The sequence below is a fragment of the Neoarius graeffei genome, chromosome 1, assembly GCF_027579695.1.
Source record: "Neoarius graeffei isolate fNeoGra1 chromosome 1, fNeoGra1.pri, whole genome shotgun sequence".
NCBI classification, from domain to species: domain Eukaryota; kingdom Metazoa; phylum Chordata; class Actinopteri; order Siluriformes; family Ariidae; genus Neoarius; species Neoarius graeffei.
In genome coordinates this window covers 10,064,980-10,087,062 of record NC_083569.1, presented here as the reverse complement: position 1 = coordinate 10,087,062, position 22,083 = coordinate 10,064,980, and the positions used below count along the sequence as shown (strand labels likewise).

General features: G+C 40.7%; 1 protein-coding gene across 2 annotated transcripts in view; it reads left to right on the top strand.

The window, feature by feature from the left end:
* The window catches only part of wdr48b (WD repeat domain 48b), a 147,915-nt gene that overhangs the window by 43,331 nt on the left and 82,501 nt on the right, over positions 1-22,083 (top strand). For both annotated transcript variants that reach the window (XM_060929441.1, XM_060929432.1), the window contains exons 10-17: positions 5,884-5,986; positions 14,949-15,046; positions 15,129-15,236; positions 15,329-15,425; positions 15,534-15,629; positions 15,712-15,817; positions 18,386-18,473; positions 18,921-18,997. In XM_060929441.1, coding sequence (XP_060785424.1) covers positions 5,884-5,986; positions 14,949-15,046; positions 15,129-15,236; positions 15,329-15,425; positions 15,534-15,629; positions 15,712-15,817; positions 18,386-18,473; positions 18,921-18,997 — 773 coding nt within the window. The remainder of the gene's footprint in view (positions 1-5,883; positions 5,987-14,948; positions 15,047-15,128; positions 15,237-15,328; positions 15,426-15,533; positions 15,630-15,711; positions 15,818-18,385; positions 18,474-18,920; positions 18,998-22,083) is intronic.

The following is a 22,083-nucleotide window of genomic DNA, read 5'->3' as shown; positions in this document are numbered from 1 at the left end:
TGACAATAATGTCAAACTGAACCGCACTCATTTAAGTTGTGATTTGCGCTGTTTGTACCGATAATAACCACAAATTCCCTGCCGACTTCGTTGATCCGCGGCCCCGACATGCGGTGTGCGCGCGCACTCGGCGGAGTTTATTTTGTGTTTAACACCCCACCCCCGGCTGGCTACTTGTTTGTCATGGCTGGCTAGTATGAGCCTTAGTCGAAAGCCCCGTATGCATTGACAGGCTAACAGAGGTTAATGTCATTTAATGTTCGCGAGCCTCTCATTAACGTGGACAAATATATTGATATCGTGTTTGAAATTGACGTTTTTGAATAACGACAGACTGCAATATTTACCTCTTATTTAAGATGTGGAGACGTGATAGTAGTCCACCCTCCCGCTCTCTCCATTCAGTCAGCGAACGTCACACAGGAAGTGAACCCCAGCGGGTCATAGAAACTTGTGCAGGAGAAGAATGACTTTTTTATTTGTAGGTTACGGAAACTTTGAGGAACGAAATAAAAACCGGTATTAACCGGTTACCATTATTTTTAATAAGCGTTTCTGTTCCGGAACATAAAAAATAATAAAGTTTCTGGTTTCGTTTCTGTTCCATGTGAAATAGAAAAAGTTCCCGGTTTTCGTTTTCGTTCCTTGAACCGGTTCAAAGCCCTGGTTTTAACAGAGCCCCTGATTTTCCATTTGTTAATCACAGTTTGAACACTGCTGACTGGCATCATCAATTCCGTGGATGTCTTTTTGTATCCCTTTCCTGTTTTATACAGTTCAAACTACCTTTTCCCGTAGATCCGTTGACAATTTTTTGCTTTCCCCATGACTCAGAATCCAGAAACATCAGTGGTTGGATGAAAGATGCAAGAGTCTGTCTGGATCCCAGAAACTCACTCAGCTTTTATGCACACACACTGATTATAAGCAAACAGGTTTAGGATGCTACCTTTAGTAGCCATTCAAACCCATTTGTGTCAACTTCTGTGCATGTCATCAGGCCAAAATCACCAGGGTGTGTGAACTTTTGATCAGGGTCATTTGGGTAGTTTCTGTTGTCATTATGATTTAAAAAGAGAAAAAACAGTCGTTTGACAATAAATGGTTTCACCCAACCACGAAGCATGAGTGGAAAATATGTTTTTGTGTTATCATTCATATTCTCTGAAAAATGGTCCAAGAATCATAGATTCTGCCAGGGTATGTACAGTGGTGCTTGAAAGTTTGTGAACCCTTTAGAATTTTCTATATTTCAGCATAAATATGACCTAAAACATCATCAGATTTTCACACAAGTCCTAAAAGTAGATAAAGAGAACCCAGTTAAACAAATGAGACAAAAATATTATACTTGGTCATTTATTTATTGAGGAAAATGATCCAATATTACATATCTGTGAGTGGCAAAAGTATGTGAACCTCTAGGATTAGCAGTTAATTTGAAGGTGAAATTAGAGTCAGGTGTTTTCAATCAATGGGATGACAATCAGGTGTGAGTGGGCACCCTGTTTTATTTAAAGAGCAGGGATCTATCAAAGTCTGATCTTCACAACACATGTTTGTGGAAGTGTATCATGGCACGAACAAAGGAGATTTCTGAGGACCTCAGAAAAAGTGTTGTTGATGCTCATCAGGCTGGAAAAGGTTACAAAACCATCTCTAAAGAGTTTGGACTCCACCAATCCACAGTCAGACAGATTGTGTACAAATGGAGGAAATTCAAGACCATTTTTACCCTCCCCAGGAGTGGTCGATCAACAAAGATCACTCCAAGAGCAAGGCGTGTAATAGTCAGCAAGGTCACAAAGGACCCCAGGGTAACTTCTAAGCAACTGAAGGCCTCTCTCACATTGGCTAATGTTAATGTTCATGAGTCCACCATCAGGAGAACACTAAACAACAATGGTGTGCGTGGCAGGGTTGCAAGGAGAAAGCCACTGCTCTCCAAAAAGAACATTGCTGCTCGTCTGCAGTTTGCTAAAGATCACGTGGACAAGCCAGAAGGCTGTTGGAAAAATGTTATGTGCACGGATGAGACCAAAATAGAAATTTTTGGTTTAAATGAGCAGCGTTATGTTTGGAGAAAGTAAAACACTGCATTCCAGCATAAGAACCTTATCCCATCTGTGAAACATGGTGGTGGTAGTATCATGGTTTGGGCCTGTTTTGCTGCATTTGGGCCAGGACGGCTTGCCATCATTGATGGAACAATGAATTCTGAATTATACCAGTGAATTCTAAAGGAAAATGTCAGGACATCTGTCCATGAACTGAATCTCAAGAGAAGGTGGGTCATGCAGCAAGACAACGACCCTAAGCACACAAGTCGTTCTACCAAAGAATGGTTAAAGAAGAATAAAGTTAATGTTTTGGAATGGCCAAGTCAAAGTCCTGACCTTAATCCAATGGAAATGTTGTGGAAGGACCTGAAGCAAGCAGATCATGTGAGGAAACCCACCAACATCCCAGAGTTGAAGCTGTTCTGTACGGAGGAACGGGCTAAAATTCCTCCAAGCCGGTGTGCAGGACTGATCAACAGTTACCGCAAAAATTTAGTTGCAGTTATTGCTGCACAAGGGGGTCACACCAGATACTGAAAGCAAAGGTTCACGTACTTTTGCCACTCACAGATATGTAATATTGGATCATTTTCCTCAATAAATAAATGACCAAGTATAATATTTTTGTCTCATTTGTTTAACTGGGTTCTCTTTATCTACTTTTAGGACTTGTGTGAAAATCTGTTGATGTTTTAGGTCATATTTATGCAGAAATATAGAAAATTCTAAAGGGTTCACAAACTTTCAAGCACCACTGTAAACTTATGAGCACAACTGTACTTTTAAGGAACATTCGTTTGCACGTTACTGGGCTGTAAATGTATGTGATGAGTCGGGTAGACCTGTCATACCGTGCTTGCAGTTGGGTTATTTTGCGTGTCCTCAGCTCGGACTTCAGCGGATAACTTTGCTCAAAAGAGCTGTGCTTCGTTTCGTAGTGGCGCTTCACGTTGCCGCTTTTAATTAATGCCATGTTTTCGGAGCATATGAGGCACACTGGTTTTGAAATGCTCGCCGGAAGAATGAACATATATTTCTCCATCCATTCATCTTTAAAACAACGATTTTCCTTGTCTACTTTCCGCCGCCTTTTGGAGCAAGCCACGTTGTCTCGGTCGGTTGTCTCTGAACTTAACTCTCTTCCTCTCTGCTTGTTGCTGTGCTGTGGTGCGCTGGGTAAACTAACGATTTTATTGGCTCAACTGAGTGAAGCTGTTGTCGTATTAACTGGAGTAGCAGCGCCCGCTATCAATAGCCACGACCGTCCAAAATAATGCTCCATGAAAATTACTTAATCTCGTCAATTTACCATTGGTCACGGGTCCGGACAGAACCATCACTGGGTCCGGATCCAGACCGAGGTCTGCCATTTGGTGATGCCTGACATACACACTCAATGGAACAATTTATAGATTTTATAAAAAGTTAAGAAAAGGGCGGTAACTCGGCAATATTGAATGCTGATTCTGATGGAATGTAATTCAGTGTTCTGTCAATCCAATGTACAAAGTCAAAGTTCTAACGATAAAAATGGTACAAGTCCAAAAAGCCTGAACAGCAACCCAGCTTGCATACAAGCGATATCCAGGTTGACCGTTCAAGTTCAAAGTTACTTTCGGTCGTAGTTCATCATTACACTGCAGTTGTTCAAAACAAAAGGGCTTTGCTGAGTGAAGTCCACGAGTGACGTCCTCTTGTAAAAGTCTCCGTCACGGTTCCTCGCCTCCAAGTAGAACTTTGACAGTATTTCCACTGTTGCGCTCTCTTCCAGTTTTTCAATGTCTGTTGGTACAACCCCGATTCCAAAAAAGTTGGGACAAAGTACAAGTTGTAGATAAAAACGGAATGCAATGATGTGGAAGTTTCAAAATTCCATATTTCATTCAGAATAGAACATAGATGACATATCAAATGTTTAAACTGAGAAAATGCATCATTTAAGGAGAAAAATTAGGTGATTTTAAATTTCATGACAACTGTGAGACATCCCCTTTTCTCTTTACAACAGTCTGTAAACGTCTGGGGACTGAGGAGACAAGTTGCTCAAGTTTAGGGATAGGAATGTTAACCCATTCTTGTCTAATGTAGGATTCTAGTTGCTCAACTGTCTTAGGTCTTTTTTGTCGTATCTTCCGTTTTATGATGCGCCAAATGTTTTCTATGGGTGAAAGATCTGGACTGCAGGCTGGCCAGTTCAGTACCCGGACCCTTCTTCTACGCAGCCATGATGCTGTAATTGATGCAGTATGTGGTTTGGCATTGTCAGGTTGGAAAATGCAAGGTCTTCCCTGAAAGAGACGTCGTCTGGATGGGAGCATATGTTGCTCTAGAACCTGGATATACCTTTCAGCATTGATGGTGTCTTTCCAGCTGCCCATGCCACACGCACTAATGCAACCCCGTACCATCAGAGATGCAGGCTTCTGAACTGAGCACTGATAACTCGGGTCGTCCTTCTCCTCTTTAGTCCGAATGACACGGCGTCCCTGATTTCCATAAAGAACTTCAAATTTTGATTCGTCTGACCACAGAACAGTTTTCCACTTTGCCACAGTCCATTTTAAATGAGCCTTGGCCCAGAGAAGACGTCTGCACTTCTGGATACGGATTCTTCTTTGAACTATAGAGTTTTAGCTGGCACGGTGAATTGTGTTCACAGATAATGTTCTCTGGAAATATTGCTGAGCCCATTGTGTCGTTTCCAATACAGAAGCATGCCTGTATGTGATGCAGTGCCATCTAAGGGCCTGAAGATCACGGGCACCCAGTATGGTTTTCCGGCCTTGACCCTTACGCACAGATTCTTCCAGATTATCTGATTCTTTTGATGATATGTTCAAACTCTTTGCAATTTTACACTGTCGAACTCCTTTCTGATATTGCTCCACTATTTGTCGGCGCAGAATTAGGGGGATTGGTGATCCTCTTCCCATCTTTACTTCTGAGAGCCGCTGCCACTCCAAGATGCTCTTTTTATACCCAGTCATGTTAATGACCTATTGCCAATTGACCTAATGAGTTGCAATTTGGTCCTCCAGCTGTTCCTTTTTTGTACCTTTAACTTTTCCAGCCTCTTATTGCCCCTGTCCCAACTTTTTTGAGATGTGTTGCTGTCATGAAATTTCAAATGAGCCAATATTTGGCATGAAATTTCAAAATGTCTCACTTTCGACATTTAATATGTTGTCTATGTTCTATTGTGAATACAATATCAGTTTTTGAGATTTGTAAATTATTGCATTCCGTTTTTATTTACAATTTGTACTTTGTCCCAACTTTTTCGGAATCGGGGTTGTAGGTTTTTCTCTTGTAAATATGCGTGAAGAATATCCGGTGAAGTTTTGGTAGCCTTTCGGGTGTTCAGCGCATCTTTCCCTTTAAATCCTCCGCTTTTAACGAAGCAAACGGTCAGTCAATTGCTAGTGCGGAAGTTTTACATCTCGGATGTGTGTCTCTCTTCCAGTTTTTCGATGTCCATTGGTATGTTTTTCTCTTGAAGAATATATAATGAAGTTTTGGTAGTCTTTCGGGTGTTCAGCATGTTTTTATTGTGTAATACACGGAGGATCAGCGAAATGATAATATTGCATGGTATCAGTAAACCCTCTAGAAGGGAAGAGAATACATGTTTTTGTTCCATGGAAAAAGTGGTCCGTATGTATAATAATATTTATTAACGCTTTTTTATACCAACTCTCGATTCTGATTTCGCGCGAGAGCTAATCACATGCTATTGGTTCTATTTTCCTCTAATAGCACACTTTAAGTGCTCACATACAGTATATAAATATAAATAAGCTCATGCTTGCTTTTTCTTCACCAGTCTCTGAAAGGAATGCACAACTTCCGAGCATCAGGCGACTACGACAACGACTGCAGTGCACCGCTGACCCCACTGTGTACACAGCCTGAGCAGGCCATTAAAGGTAAACGCAAGACCGGAGGTCATCCATCAGAGAGCGAGCTCTCGGAGGGTGACATGTCTCTGAGATCAGTTGAGTGATGTCAAGCTCTTTTCTTTCCCCTCAACAAGAAGATCAAAAGTGAGAAAAACAAACATGGAGGGGACAAAGTAGCGGTGTAGAAAAGCGGTCTTCGTTGTGAGCAAATATAAGGAGTATTGTTATTTTTAAAGTGTACCAGTACTGGTCATGCTTACAACATTTAATCATGCTTTATGGATTACTTGGAGAGAAAAGACGTGCACATTCAGTAAAAAAAAAAAAAAAACAGTAAAAGCACTTTTGTGGACAATTTTATTCCATGAATTACCCGCGGGGGCAGAACCACGGGGAGCAGCCATTGCCGGCTGGAAGCGGCGTACCGTCGTTGATTCCAGGTTATCGGGTGCGAGTAAACAAGCGGTGTTCTGTAGGTCGAAATTCCCAGTCCGCAGTCAAGTAACTTCTTCAGAACACATTGAATAAATAGATGTGTGCCATAAAATTATGGGATCAATTTTGTGCCAAAATGTTCATACAATACTTTTGAAATATCAAACAAAAACGACAAATCAAAATCCAAAAAAAAGGTCAATTTTTTTTTTAGACTGGCAAACAAATTATTCGTGTAATCTTGCAAAATATCAGTCTGTTACTCTTCAGAAACCTTTTATTTTTGTTCCGCGTCTTTCTCAGTTTTGTTTGACGTAATTTATTTTGGTTGCGATTCCAGCTTTCTCGTTTGCGCTCCCTGACTTTTTGCTTGCGGTTTTGGCACAAACTTCACGTGTGGGTGGGCTGTCCAGGAACGCATTCCCATTGGCTAACTTGTGTTTGACTGACAGCTACGCTCAGCGATTCCCCCGGAGGCTGTTGCGGCCATTTCCTACTCGGATTCTGGCGGACTGTTTGACGAGTGACCGATCCATTGACGGTAAACAAGGATCGAGTGGACTTCAGTGGCGACTATGATAACACATACAACACATTTGTCCCGTACTTACACTTTGTTGAATTAATTCAATATCATAGTCGCCACTGAAGTCCACTCGATCCTTGTTTACCGTCAATGGATCGGTCACTCGTCAAACAGTCCGCCAGAATCTGAGTAGGGAATGGCCGCAACAGCCTCCGGGGGAATCGCTGAGCGTAGCTGTCAGTCAAACACAAGTTAGCCAATGGGAATGCATTCCTGGACAGCCCACCCACACGTGAAGTTTGTGCCAAAACCGCAAGCAAAAAAGTCAGGGAGCGCAAACGAGAAAGCTGGAATCGCAACCAAAATAAATTGCGTCAAACAAAACTGAGAAAGACGCGGAACAAAAATAAAAGGTTTCTGAAGAGTAACAGACTGATATTTTGCACGATTACACGAATAATTTGTTTGCCAGTCCAAAAAAATTGACTTTGATTTGTCGTTTTTGTTTGATATTTCAAAAGTACTGTATGAACATTTTTGGCACAAAATTGATTCCATATAAAATAAAGATCTATATTATTTCACGGCATTATGTACAAGTCGATTTGGCTGTACTTTGGGGTCGAGAGCTTCGCCGGCGAAGCTTGACAGGTTTAGAATGGGTAGCTCGTGTCGAGATAAATCTCTTCGAGTTTGTCATCATCCAAGCATGATAAACATAGTGACACACTTTTTATACGACACTTTCCGATGTTTTGAAATGACCTAAATTAGATGAAACGTAAAACTTGTCACTTTACTCAGTCACACTGGAGTCGGAGGGCTGAGCGCTCACTTCCGCATTCATAAAAGACTATTCGTATGCCCTGTGTCCGAAATCGCTCCCTACTCACTATATAGGGAGGACGCCATTTTGTAGTGCTGTCCGAAACGATAGTGAGGATTCTTTACACCCTGTATAGTGCACTCGGAGTATCCCACCATGCATCACGAGTCCAACCGATGGTCACTAACCAAGCATTATATCATATCATGCACTGCGATCGCACTGAAAGCAATCAAGTCTCAAATTCGATTTAATAAAAGGCAGCGGCAAAGAAGAAAGTATTCAGCCTTGATTTCAAAGAACTGAAAGATGCAGGTACTTTGTATTGATTAATGTGGGAAATGCGCTCAGTATAATATGGTTTTATAATTTTGAAAACCCACCAGCCGACTGATCTGGCACGTTCAGCGTTTCCCACAGACCAGGTAGCAATTTGTGGTGCTCCACTGTGCCGATGAGGGAATCATGCGCGGTGGTGTCGGTCACTGGGGTGTATGCAAAGTGTTTACAGCGGGCAGTGTTCAAACACACAATGTTTTTCTTCAGAATCATCTGCTGGGACTATTTTAAAGCTACAAGAAGCATTTGAGATTATTCAGTTCAATCTAAATTCTTTTAAGTTCTTTAAGAGAAGACAACTAAAACAATTTTTACCAGAACCCTGCCTGGTTTCATTCCTCGACCCAACTTTACATGACAGGGCAGGCCATTAGTTTGCTGGGCTGATGTTGGTGGAAAACCTGTCTTTTTTTAAATTTATGAAAATTACTCACCAAAATTCAAGTTAAAGTTTAGTTTTTACCTTAGTTTTTTGCCTTTTTGCTGGCAATCTTTCAATCATTCTTTAGTTGACATTCAAGGAATAAATTGCAAAAAACAAGCTGGAGGTTTTTATTTTAAATATTGAACTCAACACTTACCTCAGCCAATACTAAAATGAAATAAATAGCATAATGTAACAAAAAAATAATAATTAAATAAAATATCATAATTAGATATAAGAAACCACTTAAGGTAACACCAAGGCAACTAACAATAATGAAAAAGCATTACCCTAATTGGTGCAAAGCCTGCATCCCCTATCAGAACATTTAATTCAGCTGCCAGTGTGTGCGCGCATCAGTGATGCAGTGATGGTTTATCTACTTCGCTAATAAAGAGGTTTCTTAAAATATTCAGATTAGAGATGCACCGATTGCAATTTTTTGGGCCGATTCCGATTTTCCATGGAGTGTGACCTGCCGATACCGATTTTGGCCGATTCCGATTTCATTTTTTCAAACCACTTCACAGCACACACAAAGACTATTTTTCTTTTTATCTTTTCTTTAATAGAACATTCTGCCAGATTTTCAGTAATAAATTTTCAACACCTCAAAAGTTGAAAACAAACAAAAAGACATTGTTCTTTGTAAAATCTTTCTTCATGTTTGGTATTAACATATTAATTCCTGAAATAGGAAATTCACACAAACATTTTTTCTTTTCCCATCCAATATCTGGCACAAAAACAACTTCCCCCTCATATATTATTTGCCGACTGCTATGGAACACACTTTCATAAGCCTATTTAGATCTGAAAACTTATGCCTTATGGAACAACCCATTTCTTCATTCAGTATCAAAATACAAAAATAATTTCCAGTCATACTTATACCATAGCCATTCTATCATCTTTGTCAAATGTGTATTTGTAGAGTAATTTCCAATGGAATCAAGTGCAACCAAGGTTGTAAAACAAACAGACAGACATTTTTTTCTGTCTCTCTCTGTAAAAATCTAACTAGATGTTTGGTAATAGGCTAACGTATTAATTCCTGTAATGGGAAATTCACACAACCACAAACATTTTCTTCTTTTCACATCCAATATCTGGTACAAAAAAATCACTATATTTGGGTATATAATATATCCAAATATAGTGAAATTTTTTTTTTTTGTTAACGGCGCGCGTGCCAGAGCTCGTTAGGCGCGCAGGGCTGACGCTATTCTGCGCAAGCGCAACACAATCGCACTAGAAAGCATATTCAAGCTGCCAGTGTAGCTGCCGTCTTTTTAGTTGCGAATTGCGAGTATTTCTACTTTCATCTCTGTGATACACAAGTTTTGATCGGCAGAAAATCAGCATATTTTAATTCCGGTCACGTGAAAATCGGCCGATTCTGATCGGCAGCCGGTCAATCGGTGCATCTCTGATTCAGATTTTATGCTTCAGATAGCATCAACTAGGCATCTCCGCGAGTATAACATTTTATTTAGGTTAGTGGGAAGTCCTTATTTATTGTGAATGTCAAGCCATTATTAATAACTTGCATGAATGCTGAAGCGGGATAATGCAATAAGGCCGGTTCCTCGCGTCAAGCTGCTACTGTCTGCATCAAAATTGGTTTGTAGCCTGACTCGGGGATGTCCGTTTCCTGTAAGCCAAGAAGGCTATGATAAAGCTCATCACGAGCACGACGTAGGCTACCTTTTAAAATAAGCGGTCAGAGGCGAATCGGGAAGGCTGCGTTATTTTTAATTCGCCTAACAGGCCTCCTTGCAGTCCGGGTACACGCCTCTCCGTCTGTGTGCGCGCGCGTGAACGGGAAGAGAGAGCACTATGAATGAACGGAACGATACGCAACGGAATTTTTTTTTTTTCAAAATCGCGAGTCTGATTGTGTGGCGCTAGGAATCCATTGTGTGGCGCTGCGCCACACAATGCTCTATGTATGGGAAACCCTGACGTTTGAGTTGTGCGACAGTAACGACGCAAATAACAGCGCGACGGACTAGTGTCCGAAAGCATTTTTTTCATTTTACCAATAAGCTCACTATATAGTAATTCCCTATTTTGGGTGTAGTGAACGAGTGAGCGATTTCAGACACAGGGATGGTAACGGCATGATGATCACTTTCACTCTTTTGGTTTTGATTGGTTTCTCTTTTGTGGTGGGAACGCCCACTGTAAACAGGATAAACTCTGTCTGACGTAGTTTGGGCGATTTGGAGGTGAAACCTGTTGCGAGATGGCGTCCGGATTTTATGCACTTGGGGTGATTTCAGGACAGCGATTTGTTTCAATCTTAAGAACTGCGACACTGATGATGAACGGTGCCTTTTTTTTCAACTTCGACTCGAGTAAGTGTAAATATTTCTTGTATTTCTGACGAGCAGATCGGTTGATGTGTGTGTTCTGCAGTGCATACACCGGAAAAATGACCAAACAGTTTTTCCAGAGTTAAAAGTACAGTATTTTCCTCAAAAATTGGTTAATTTTGCTCTGTTTTGAGTTTGAGAGTAAAAGTTGGAGTGGGAGCAAAATTAGAGTAATTGTGTAACAGAGTAGGTTGTGGCTTTGAACTGAGTAAAATAGTACAAGAGTTAATTTCAAGACGCACTGAATAGAATCAAATGCCAGATAAATGATGTAAAAAGCAGTTTTAGAACGGTGTTAGAATGTGTGAAAAACACGACCTTACCCATTGTGCTTGACCTGATGGGATTAAGAGTTGGCAGTGTGAGGGGGTTTTCACTCTTCTCATTGAATGGAATGGAAATTTTTACCCTTCTCATTGAATACCCCCGCCCACTGCCAACCCTTTATCCCAAAACAATAGGACATGCATTTTTTTTTTTTGGCCAGTTAATTGTCCAAATCAATGGCGCAGATTTAAGTTTTTGTGCTTGATCCATTCCTCAGACTGAAAAGAATCACCTGTTGCAAGATGGCACACAGATTTTGTGCTTTTTTTAATGCGGTTTTTCAGGACAGCGATTTGTTTCAATCTTGAGAACTGCCACACTGATGATGAATGGTGCCTTTTTTTTTTTCCCCTCTCTCTCAAAACACTTTGACTTGATCCAGCCAAAGATCAGCTCGCGTAAGTGTAAACATATTTCTTATGAGCAGATCGGTTGATAATAGGAGTGTTCACATGGCAACTTTTACTCCGGTGTAGCACCGGGGCTGCCCCGGTAGTGTGTTCACACGGTGCAAAGTTATACCGGTGTAGCCCCTGAAAGCTGCTTAAACCGGTGCAAATCTAACCCTGCTCGGGAGGTGGTTTAAGAAATTTACTCCGGAGTAAATGCTAGTTTGCGGGGCAGCACCGATATAAAATGGGACGTCTGAACGCTACAGGGGTAGACTCGCTACGCATGAGGAGAGTTGATTACATACGGGCATTGCATAATTTGCATCCTGGTATTTTGCGCTTCCAAAATGGCAAACATCAACAACAACAGAACTGCGTGTCTTCCAGTGTTGCCAGATTGGGTGGTTTTAAGTGCATTTTGGCGGATTTGAACGTTTTGGGCTGGAAAACGTCAGCAGTATCTGGCAACACTGATGTCTTCATCCACGTTGTTTTCCCGGCGCTTGGTGATGCCATGACAACCGAGAAAAGGAAGTACATTTTCACGCATTACTACTATCGTATAGCACGGTCGCAAAAACTGCCGTGTGAACGCAAGTGGGGCTGCACCGGTGCTAACACACTTCTCTCTAGTAAGCAGGTTTGTGACGTGTGAACGCTCCACAAAATTTACACCGGTGTAAGATATATCGCAACAAAATACATCGGTGCAGCATCGATGCAAATATGTGCCATGTGAACACCCCTAATGTGATAACTTAGACTGGTGTTTGCAACACGGGGTCAGTGAGCAGTCCACTGCAGCCCAGACAATCGGACAAACCAACAACTGTGCGTCACTACCGGTGCCAGAGCAGCCCATGAAGGAGGCAACGTGTCTCTGACTATGTCTGACTGGTGGAGCAGTGATTTAAAACTCTCGCGTACTTGACAAGAGCTTATGACGAACGTTACATGACAGAACGACTGGTATCATACATGATGTTTCGAAATGGCGAATAATTACAATTCACAACAGGTCCACTTTAAAAATAATGCAGGGTTTCCCATACATAGATCAGTGTGTGGCGTAGCGCCACACAATCAGACTCGCGATTTTGAAAAAAAAAAAAAATTCCGTTGCGTATCGTTCCGTTCATTCATAGTGCTCTTTCTTCTCGTTCACGCGCGCGCTCACACCCACACACACACACACACAGAGAGAGAGAGGCGTGTACACAGGCCTGCCGTTGCGCATATGCCCGGACTGCAAGTAGGCCTGTTAGGCTAATTAAAAATAACGCAGCCTTCCCGATTCACCTTCCGACCCCTTATTTTAAAAGGTAGCCTACGTCGTGCTCGTGATGAGCTTTATCATAGCCTTCTTGGCTTACAGGAAATGGACATCCCTGAGTCGGGCTATAAACCAATTTTGATGCATACAGTAGCAGCTTGATGCGAGGAACCGGCCTTATTGCATTATCCCGTTTATCCCGCTTCAGCAATGACTTCCCTTACGATAGGGCACTTGAGTTTTTTTTTTTTTTCTCTCCAGGAAGCCACGCAGAATTAAATGTTCTGATAGGGGATGCAGGCTTTGCACCAATTAGGGTAATGCTTTTTCATTATTGTTAGTTGCCTTGGTGTTACCTTAAGTGGTTTCTTGCATCTAATTATGATATTTTATTTCATTATTATTTTGTTACATTATACTATTTATTTCATTTTAGTATTGGTTGAGGTAAGTGTTGAGTTCAATATTTAAAATAAAAACCTCCAGCTTGTTTTTTGCAATTTATTCCTTGAATGTCAACTAAAGAATGACTGCCACCAAAAAGGCAAAAAACTAAGGTAAAAACCAGAGATGCACCGATTGACCGGCTAACGATGGGAATCGGCCGATTTTCATGTGATCGGCCATGACCAGCGACCGGCCGGTCAAAATTAAAATATGCCGATTTTCTGCCGATCAAAACTTGTGTATCACATAGAGATGAAAGTGGAAATACTCGCAATTCGCAACTAAAAAGACTGCAGCTACACTGGCAGCTTGAACATGCTTTCTAGTGCAATTGTGTTGCGCTTGCGCAGAACAGTGTCAGTCCTGCGCGCCTAACGAGCTCCGGCGCACGCGCCGTTAACAAAAAAATAAATAAAATAAATTCACTATATTTGGATATCCAAATATAGTGAAATTTTTTTTTTTTGTGCCAGATATTGGATGTGAAAAGAAGAAAATGTTTGTGGTTGTGTGAATTTCCCATTACAGGAATTAATACGTTAGCCTATTACCAAACATCTAGTTAGATTGGTACAAAGAGAGAGAAAAAAAAATGTCTGTTTTACGACCTTGGTTGCACTTGATTCCATTGGAAATTACTCTACAAATACACATTTGACAAAGATGATAGAATGGCTATGGTATAAGTATGACTGGAAATTATTTTTGTATTTTGATCCTGAATGAAGAAATGGGTTGTTCTATAAGGCATAAGTTTTCAGATCTAAATAGGCTTATGAAAGTGTGTTCCATAGCAGTTGGCAAATAATATACGAGGGGGAAGTTGTTTTTGTGCCAGATATTGGATGGGAAAAGAAAAAATGTTTGTGTGAATTTCCTATTTCAGGAATTAATGTTAATACCAAACATGAAGAAAGATTTTACAAAGAACCATGTCTTTTTGTTTGTTTTCAACCTTTGAGGTGTTGAAAATTTATTACTGAAAATCTGGCAGAATGTTCTATTAAAGAAAAGATGAAAAGAAAATAGTCTTTGTGTGTGCTGTGAAGTGGTTTGTAAAAATGAAATCGGAATCGGCCAAAATCAGTATCGGCAGGTCACACTCCATGGGAAATTGGAATCGGCCCAAAAAATTGCAATCGGTGCATCTCTAGTAAAAACTAAACTTTAACTTCAATTTTGGTGAGTAATTTTCATAAATTTAAAAGGCAGGTTTTCCACCAACATCAAGCCCAGCAAACTAATGGCCTGCCCTGTAATGTAAAGTTGGGTCGAGGAATGAAACCAGGCAGGGTTCTGGTAAAAATTGTTTTAGCTGTCTTCTCTTAAAGAACTTAAAAGAATTTAGATTGAACTGAATAATCTCAAATGCTTCTTGTAGCTTTAAAATAGTCCCAGCAGGTGACTCTGAAGAAAAATATTGTGTGTTTGAACACCGCCTGCCGTAAACACTTTGCATACACCCCAATGACCGACTCCACCGACCGCCACGACACCACCGCGCACGATTCCCTCATCGGCACAGTGGAGCACCACAAATTGCTACCTGGTCTGTGGGAAACACTGTAATGTATCTAATTTTGGGACTTTCTTCGCACTTTAATTGTTTTTTGCGCTTGCAGGTGGTGCCAGCATAATTCAGTGTCATATCCTGAACGATAAGAGACACATCCTGACCAAAGACACCAACAACAACGTGGCGTTCTGGGACGTGCTCAAGGTTGGCGCAGCTCCTCGTGATTTAGCTCCTCGTGAAATATTACTTTTCGTCAAGGCTTGACGGTGTGTTCGGTTTTTGTTAGGCGTGTAAAGGGGAAGACCTCGGCAAAGTGGAGTTCGACGAGGAGATCAAGAAGCGCTTCAAGATGGTCTACGTGCCCAACTGGTTTTCGGTGGACCTGAAAACAGGGGTGAGTATTCGCTCGCTCGTTCGCCCGCCAGCTCGAATGTGTCGTTCTTTGGAACCGTATTGCAGGACGCTAAATATTTTGTCGCCGCTTAGATGCTGACCATCACCTTGGACGAGAGCGACTGCTTTGCTGCCTGGGTGTCCGCCAAAGACGCTGGATTCACAAGTCCGGACGGATCGGACCCAAAGCGTGAGTTGTTTTTCTGTGTACTTTCATGAAGGGATGCAGCAGATGTGCCGGTCGAGTTTTGTATTAACAAGCTCTTTGTAAATACATTTATTACTTTTTGTTACCCAGTGAACCTGGGAGGACTCCTGCTCCAGGCTTTGCTCGAGTTCTGGCCTCGAACACACATCAATCCAATGGAAGAAGAAGAAGGAGAAGTTAATCACGGTAAATCTCGTCAAAAACCTCTTTACTGAAGACCCGACGGTCTTTTCGTTGGTAACAGCGTTGGGCTTCTTTGCTCCTGTAGTAAACGGGGAGCAGGAGAACCGGCTTCAGAAAGGCAACGGCTATTTCCAGGTGCCTCCACACACTCCGGTCATCTTCAGCGAGGCAGGCGGAAGGACGCTGTTTAGGTAATACCAGCCATCAGGAAACACCACCTTCAACACCAGGATTGTGCACATCGGTATTCAGAGCTCATATTTAAGTACAGACTGGAGTGCAGCAGTATCACTCAATGAATTAACAGCTTTAAGATATTCTTAAAGTTTATGAAATGCTAAATTTCACTGAATTTACTTATAATTTGAAGACCTATTGAGCCATTCCACCGAATCGGTGCCATTTCAGTCCCTAGAAAATTATCTGTATAAATGCGCATAAAAATGTACTTTAAAATACATTTCCTTGTTATGCAGAATGTCCTGCACATTGATCTGATTTCAAATTTAAGATAATATAATTGTAAGGATTAATAAAAACTACCTAAAACACTGAAAAATAGCATGTTACCTGTCCCCGCACTCTAACTATATACTTATACTCATAACTATGAAATATTATGATTAAAATCCTTCAGAAACAGTATTTCTTTTGCACTGTTGTGTGACTCCATATCCTATCCATGGTTTAAATATATTTTTTTCAGAAGAAATCCACAATATCTTAGTCAAAATACACATTTTAGTCGTGTCCCTGGGTTTTCACTCAGTCCTGTTACCCCAACATATTACCCCATCTGACAAATTTTGAACATTCCATAAATCAGATGCTCAACAGGAAGTTACATCAGTTGTGTCTTCTGAAGGCCATGGGAAGACCAAAAGTTAGTTCTCTCATTTTACTTTTCTGTATATTTGATGATTTTTTTTTTTTTTAACTTTGACTGATGAGGTCAATGTCAACATACTGTCCCGTTACTTAAATTATTTCTTAGATGATATTTGTTTATTTTAAAAATGCAGATTTTTGGTAAATCACTAGAATGTGCTAAGTGTGGTCATGCTATTAGCGATGACGCCATGTGGCTTAATTCCATGTATTAGCTAATCCTAGGCTAAAAACTCAGTCCTGTTACTCATATAAAGAGTATGCAGCCATCTTTGACTTCTAAACCTTGTAAAAAAAAAAATGTAGCCTGAGGTTGACCAATACACATTTTGAATAGTTAAATATGTGTTATTATAATCAGTGTTGAAAAGATGTAACAAATTAAGTTTAATTTGGGAGTGGTACAACAAGCAAATGGCACCCATTTGGTGGAATGTCCCTATTATAGCCTTAACTTGGTGACTTTCCATGACGGTCCATAATTCTCGACACCTTTTCAGATTTACCAATAAAGAACAATTTTACAAAGGTGAGCTTCAGTTCCAACAGTTGTTGTTGTTGTTGTTATTATTATTATTATTGGTTAATTAATCAACCCAAAGACCTCCCTCGCCCTTTGATCTTGTCTGATGACAGATCGTTACCCGAGATTTTTTTTTTTTTTAAAGAGCAATTAGCAATTTTTCGGAAAACCCGGACATTATCATCGCAGGTAAGCATGGTGGAAAGATCATGGACATGTTGTTTTTACTGATCAAACTCACCGATATTTCATGATGTCCTCGTCGACACCTACTTTTTCATTTGACAGCCGCCATTTTGTATCGAAATGCGCGTTTTGAGAAGTCATGTGAGGTGTCGATAATAGTGATCACTTTCACCGGTGTCCACCATTATCGACACCCTGTGGAATTAAGTGACATTTACAACTGTTATGGATCGATCTTTGTGTAACATTGTTGAAGTAGATCAAGTCCTTTTTTTTTTTTTTTTTTTTTAAAGTGCTGTGATTTATTAGAAATTTTTTTCTGATTCATAACAGAATGGAATGCTTATAGATAGTTTTCACATGACGTCACAGAGTCGGGGATTCCCTAGTGGCAGCCATCTTGCGGGTCAAGCTTACCGTACGGGTGACTGAGCACACATTGTAACGCGCGAGTACAAAGTCTTCAAAAGAACCCAAGCAGGCTATTTAAAGCTAGCAATGGTGCACACCTGTTGTATTCACGGCTGTCGTAATAGGTCAGATGATGAAGTCAAGCGGGGCTATTATGGAATTCCCACTGTACGGGAGCACGAAGGCGAGCAAACAAAGAAACTCAGCCTTTGTCCCAACTTTTTTGGAATCGGGGTTGTACATACTGATTTAACGTGATCTGATATGCTAAGTAATCAGGAATCAACTCGTATATATATATTTTTTTCCTCCCTCAGTGGAAGTTTGAGTAATTATTCATGCACAATTTTACATATTGAAAGTCTTTTCTACTTTTGCAACGGCCGAAAGATCGTTAAGGTGTCAATAATTGCCGTCGCCGCTCTAGTTTATTTAATGACTTTGAAAAGTTCAGTAAAGTTACTTAAATTTCCGACTAAATTTCAGGCTCCTTGATGGTTTGAATTTCACTGCTTTTAATCCACATTTTCACCAAGTGATGTTGGAAATGTATTTGACGAATACAATTTGACTAATACAATTTAAGTGTGTGATTAAAACCCTCTCTGCCACCTCCTGATCAAGAAAAATCTGGAAACCTTTGAGCAATTACACACCCAGAAAATCCATCACATGTGCAAAACAACTCTGTGTAACTTTCCTAAAGTAAACATTGAATCTTGTTGAAACGCTTGTCTTTGTTTCCCTGTAGGTTATTGTGTCGAGACTCTGGTGGAGAAACAGAGTCCATGTTGCTGAATGAAACCGTTCCCCAGTGGGTCATTGACATCACTGTGGATGTAAGTGTTCACCGTCATTCTCGTGTTCTCACATTAAACCACAGGATTTAAATGTGGGAGGAAGTATCGGCAACCTTTTCAGTGCCGTGAGCTCATTTACAGTTATTTTTCCAAAGGTGCCAATTCATACGGCTGCACCGAGTAAGCTGGAGTAACAGTGGGGCTAAAAATAGTTCAGCATTTTGTAATTCTCTCTTCAGTAGATTAACTTCGCTTTATATTTACGATATGTTCACTATATAGGGTGTAACTTTTGTGAATATAGTGCACTGTTTGATATTCATCCGCAGAAAAGCATGAAATTAATGAACTTTTTTTTTAAAAATCATAACTTGATGAAGAAATTCCCCCCCAGAGCACTTTTTCTGCTTTACACATATGAAAGCTTAAAAACTTTTTATGATTGAACGCTTTTTTTTTCCTGTTGCTGTTTGTCTTGTGTTGTAGAAAAACATGCCCAAATTCAACAAGATCCCATTCTACCTGCAACCTCACTCATCCTCTGGGGCGAAAACACTCAAAAAGTAAGGACTTTGTTCTTAATTCATGCTGTTATAATATTGCATACTTTTCATTACTGTCTTGTAATAATGATAGACTGTCTTTTTAATTTGATCTCATCTCGTTATTTCAAGATGTTAGTTCTGGACTTTTCGATTAACACTCTGGGATCTAAGGGTATTTTCAAAGTCATATGACTTTTTTTTTTTTTTTGTATTCAGCACAAGTTCAGCGACAATAATATTTATGTAGTATGAAGATGTAAAAAGCAGTGTGTTGGAACGTGTGAAAGAACATGACCGTACCCATTGTGACGAACTGTTTTGGTCACTTGAGGCGATTCTGTTCAGTCTGAGGAATGGATCAAGCACAAAAACTTAAATCTGCGCCATTGATTTGGACAATTAACTGGCCAACAAAAAAATGTATGTCCTATTGTTTTGGGATAAAGGGTTGGCAGTGGGCGGGGGTATTCAATGAGAAGGGTAAAAATTTCCATTCCAATCAACGAGAAGAGTGAAAACCCCCTCACACTGCCAACTCTTAATCCCATCAGGTCAAGTCACAATGGGTAAGGTCGTGTTTTTTCACACATTCCAACACCATTCTAAAAATGCTTTTTACAACATCATTTATCTAGCATTTGATTCTATTCAGTGTGTCTTGAAATTAACTCTTGTACTATTTTACTCCGTTCAAAGGCACAACCTACTCTGTTACCCAATTACTCTAATTTTGCTCCCACTCCAACTCCAAATTTTACTCTTAAACTCAAAATAGAGCAAAATACTGTACTTTTAACTCTGGAAAAACTGCTTGGTCATTTTTCCTGTGTATGCACTGCAGAACACACATCAACCGATCTGCTCGTCAGAAATGCAAGAAATATTTACACTTGAGTTGAAGTTTAAAAAAAAAAGGCACTGCTCATCAGTGTCGCAGTTCTCAAGATTGAATTGAATCGCTGTCCTGAATCCGAAGCGCATAAAATCCGCATGCCATCTTGAAACGGGTTTTACCTCCAAACAGCCTAAACCAGGGCTTTTCAAAGTGTGGGGCACGCCTCCCCTAGGGGGCGCCAGAGTTCTTCGGGGGGGCGCAACGTGAGGAAAAATAAACCAGAATAAGTTACTATTGCGGACATTTAGCGAACTTCAGCTAGCCTTTACCAGAGACAAAATGGATCGATTTTTAGTACCTAAAGCTACAGTGAGTGAGGAGGCAAGTCTGGGCCAAGCGAAAAAAGCAGGAAGTATGACCACGATTATTAGGGGCCAAGCAGCGAAGCTGGCGAAGGCCCCTAATGTGTTTGTAGGTTTTCTTATTGGGGGCCAAGCAGCGAAGCTGCGAAGGCACCCATAGTGATTCTATTGTTTCTTATTATTATTGGGGGCCAAGCAGCGAAGCTGCGAAGGCACCCATAGTGATTCTATTGTTTCTTATTATTATTATTATTATTATTATTGGGGGCCAAGCAGCAAAGCTGCGAAGGCACCCATAGTGATTCTATTGTTTCTTATTATTATTATTATTATTATTATTATTATTATTATTATTATTATTATTCAGTCCACTTCCGCCTCTGCAAGTCTATGGCAGCCCATAGAACCGTCTGGTAAAAAGTTGTGAAATTTGGCACACTGATTCTAGACACTCTCAACATTCCTCTCACCAAATTTCAGGCCTCTACCTCAAACCCGTTAGCGCCACCAACAGGTCAAAGTCCCAGGTACATTTCTGCTTGTAACTTTTGAACCGTTGGTCTGATTTTCAAAAACTTGGTATCCCTGGAATCCTTGGGCCAAGACGAATCCAACGCACCCCATGACGTCATTTCCCGCCCATATATTTTTCCCGCCATTTTGAATTTTGTGAAAATCAATTAAAATGTTTCAACTCCCTCAATTTTTTACCAATTTCTCCCAAACTTGGAAGATAGCATAATTGGACCAACCTGCACAAAAGTTATACCCGGTGATTTGAATTTCACAAGCGTTTGGCCGTGGCAGCCAATCAAACTTGGCTGCAAAGATGCGAAACAGGAAGTGTGCTCATTTCTCGGCCACCCTTTGGCGTATCTTAACAAAACTTGGTGTCTTTATGCAGCACCCCTCCCGAAAGGGCCCCAAAAAATTTGGAACAAATTGGCTGCTAGGGGGCGCTATAACTAGGAAAAATGTCTTTTGGCTCATATCTCATGACTCGTTTTGGCTAGAAACAAAACTCCACTATGGCAGGAATCCTTGGCTCAAGACGAATCCATCGCACCCTATGACGTCATATTCTGCCTTGAGGATTTTCCGCCATTTTGAATTTTGTTAAAATCAGTGAAATTCTATGGCAACGCATAGAACCGTCTGACTAGAGGTTTTTAAACTTGGCACACTGATTCTAGGCTCCCTCAAGGATCTTGTCACCAAATTTCAACTCAGCACCTCAAACTCTCTAGCGCCACCAACAGGTCAAAGTTGCAAGTACACTTCTGCTTGTTACTTTTGAACCATACGTCTGATCATCAAAATCTTAGTATCGCTGGAATACTTGGGTGACCACGAATCCAGGGGCCCTGTCTCGTCATATTCCACCTAGGAGATTTTCCGCCATTTTGAATTATGTGAAAATCAATTAAAATGCTTCTCCTCCCACAATTTTTGAAGAATTTCTCCCAAACTTGGTACATGGCAACTGGGGACTAAGCTGCACAAGAAACATACCCGGTTTTTAGAATTTCTTAAGCGTTTGGCCGTGGCAGCCAATCAAATTTGGCTGGCAGATGCAAGACAGGAAGTGTGCTCATTTCTCGGCGAACCTTTGGCGTATCTTAACGAAACTTGGTGGCTTTATGCAACACCCCTCCCCAAAGGGCAGCAAAAAATTTGGAACAAATTGGCTGCTAGGGGGCGCTATAACTAGGAAAAATGTCTTTTGGCTCATATCTCATGATGCGTTTTGCCTAGAAACAAAATTCCACTATGTCAGGAATCCTTGGCTCAAGCCGAATCCACCGCACCCTATGACGTCATATTCTGCCTTGAGGATTTTCCACCATTTTGAATTTTGTTAAAATCAATGAAATTCTATGGCAATGCATAGAACCGTCTGACTAGAG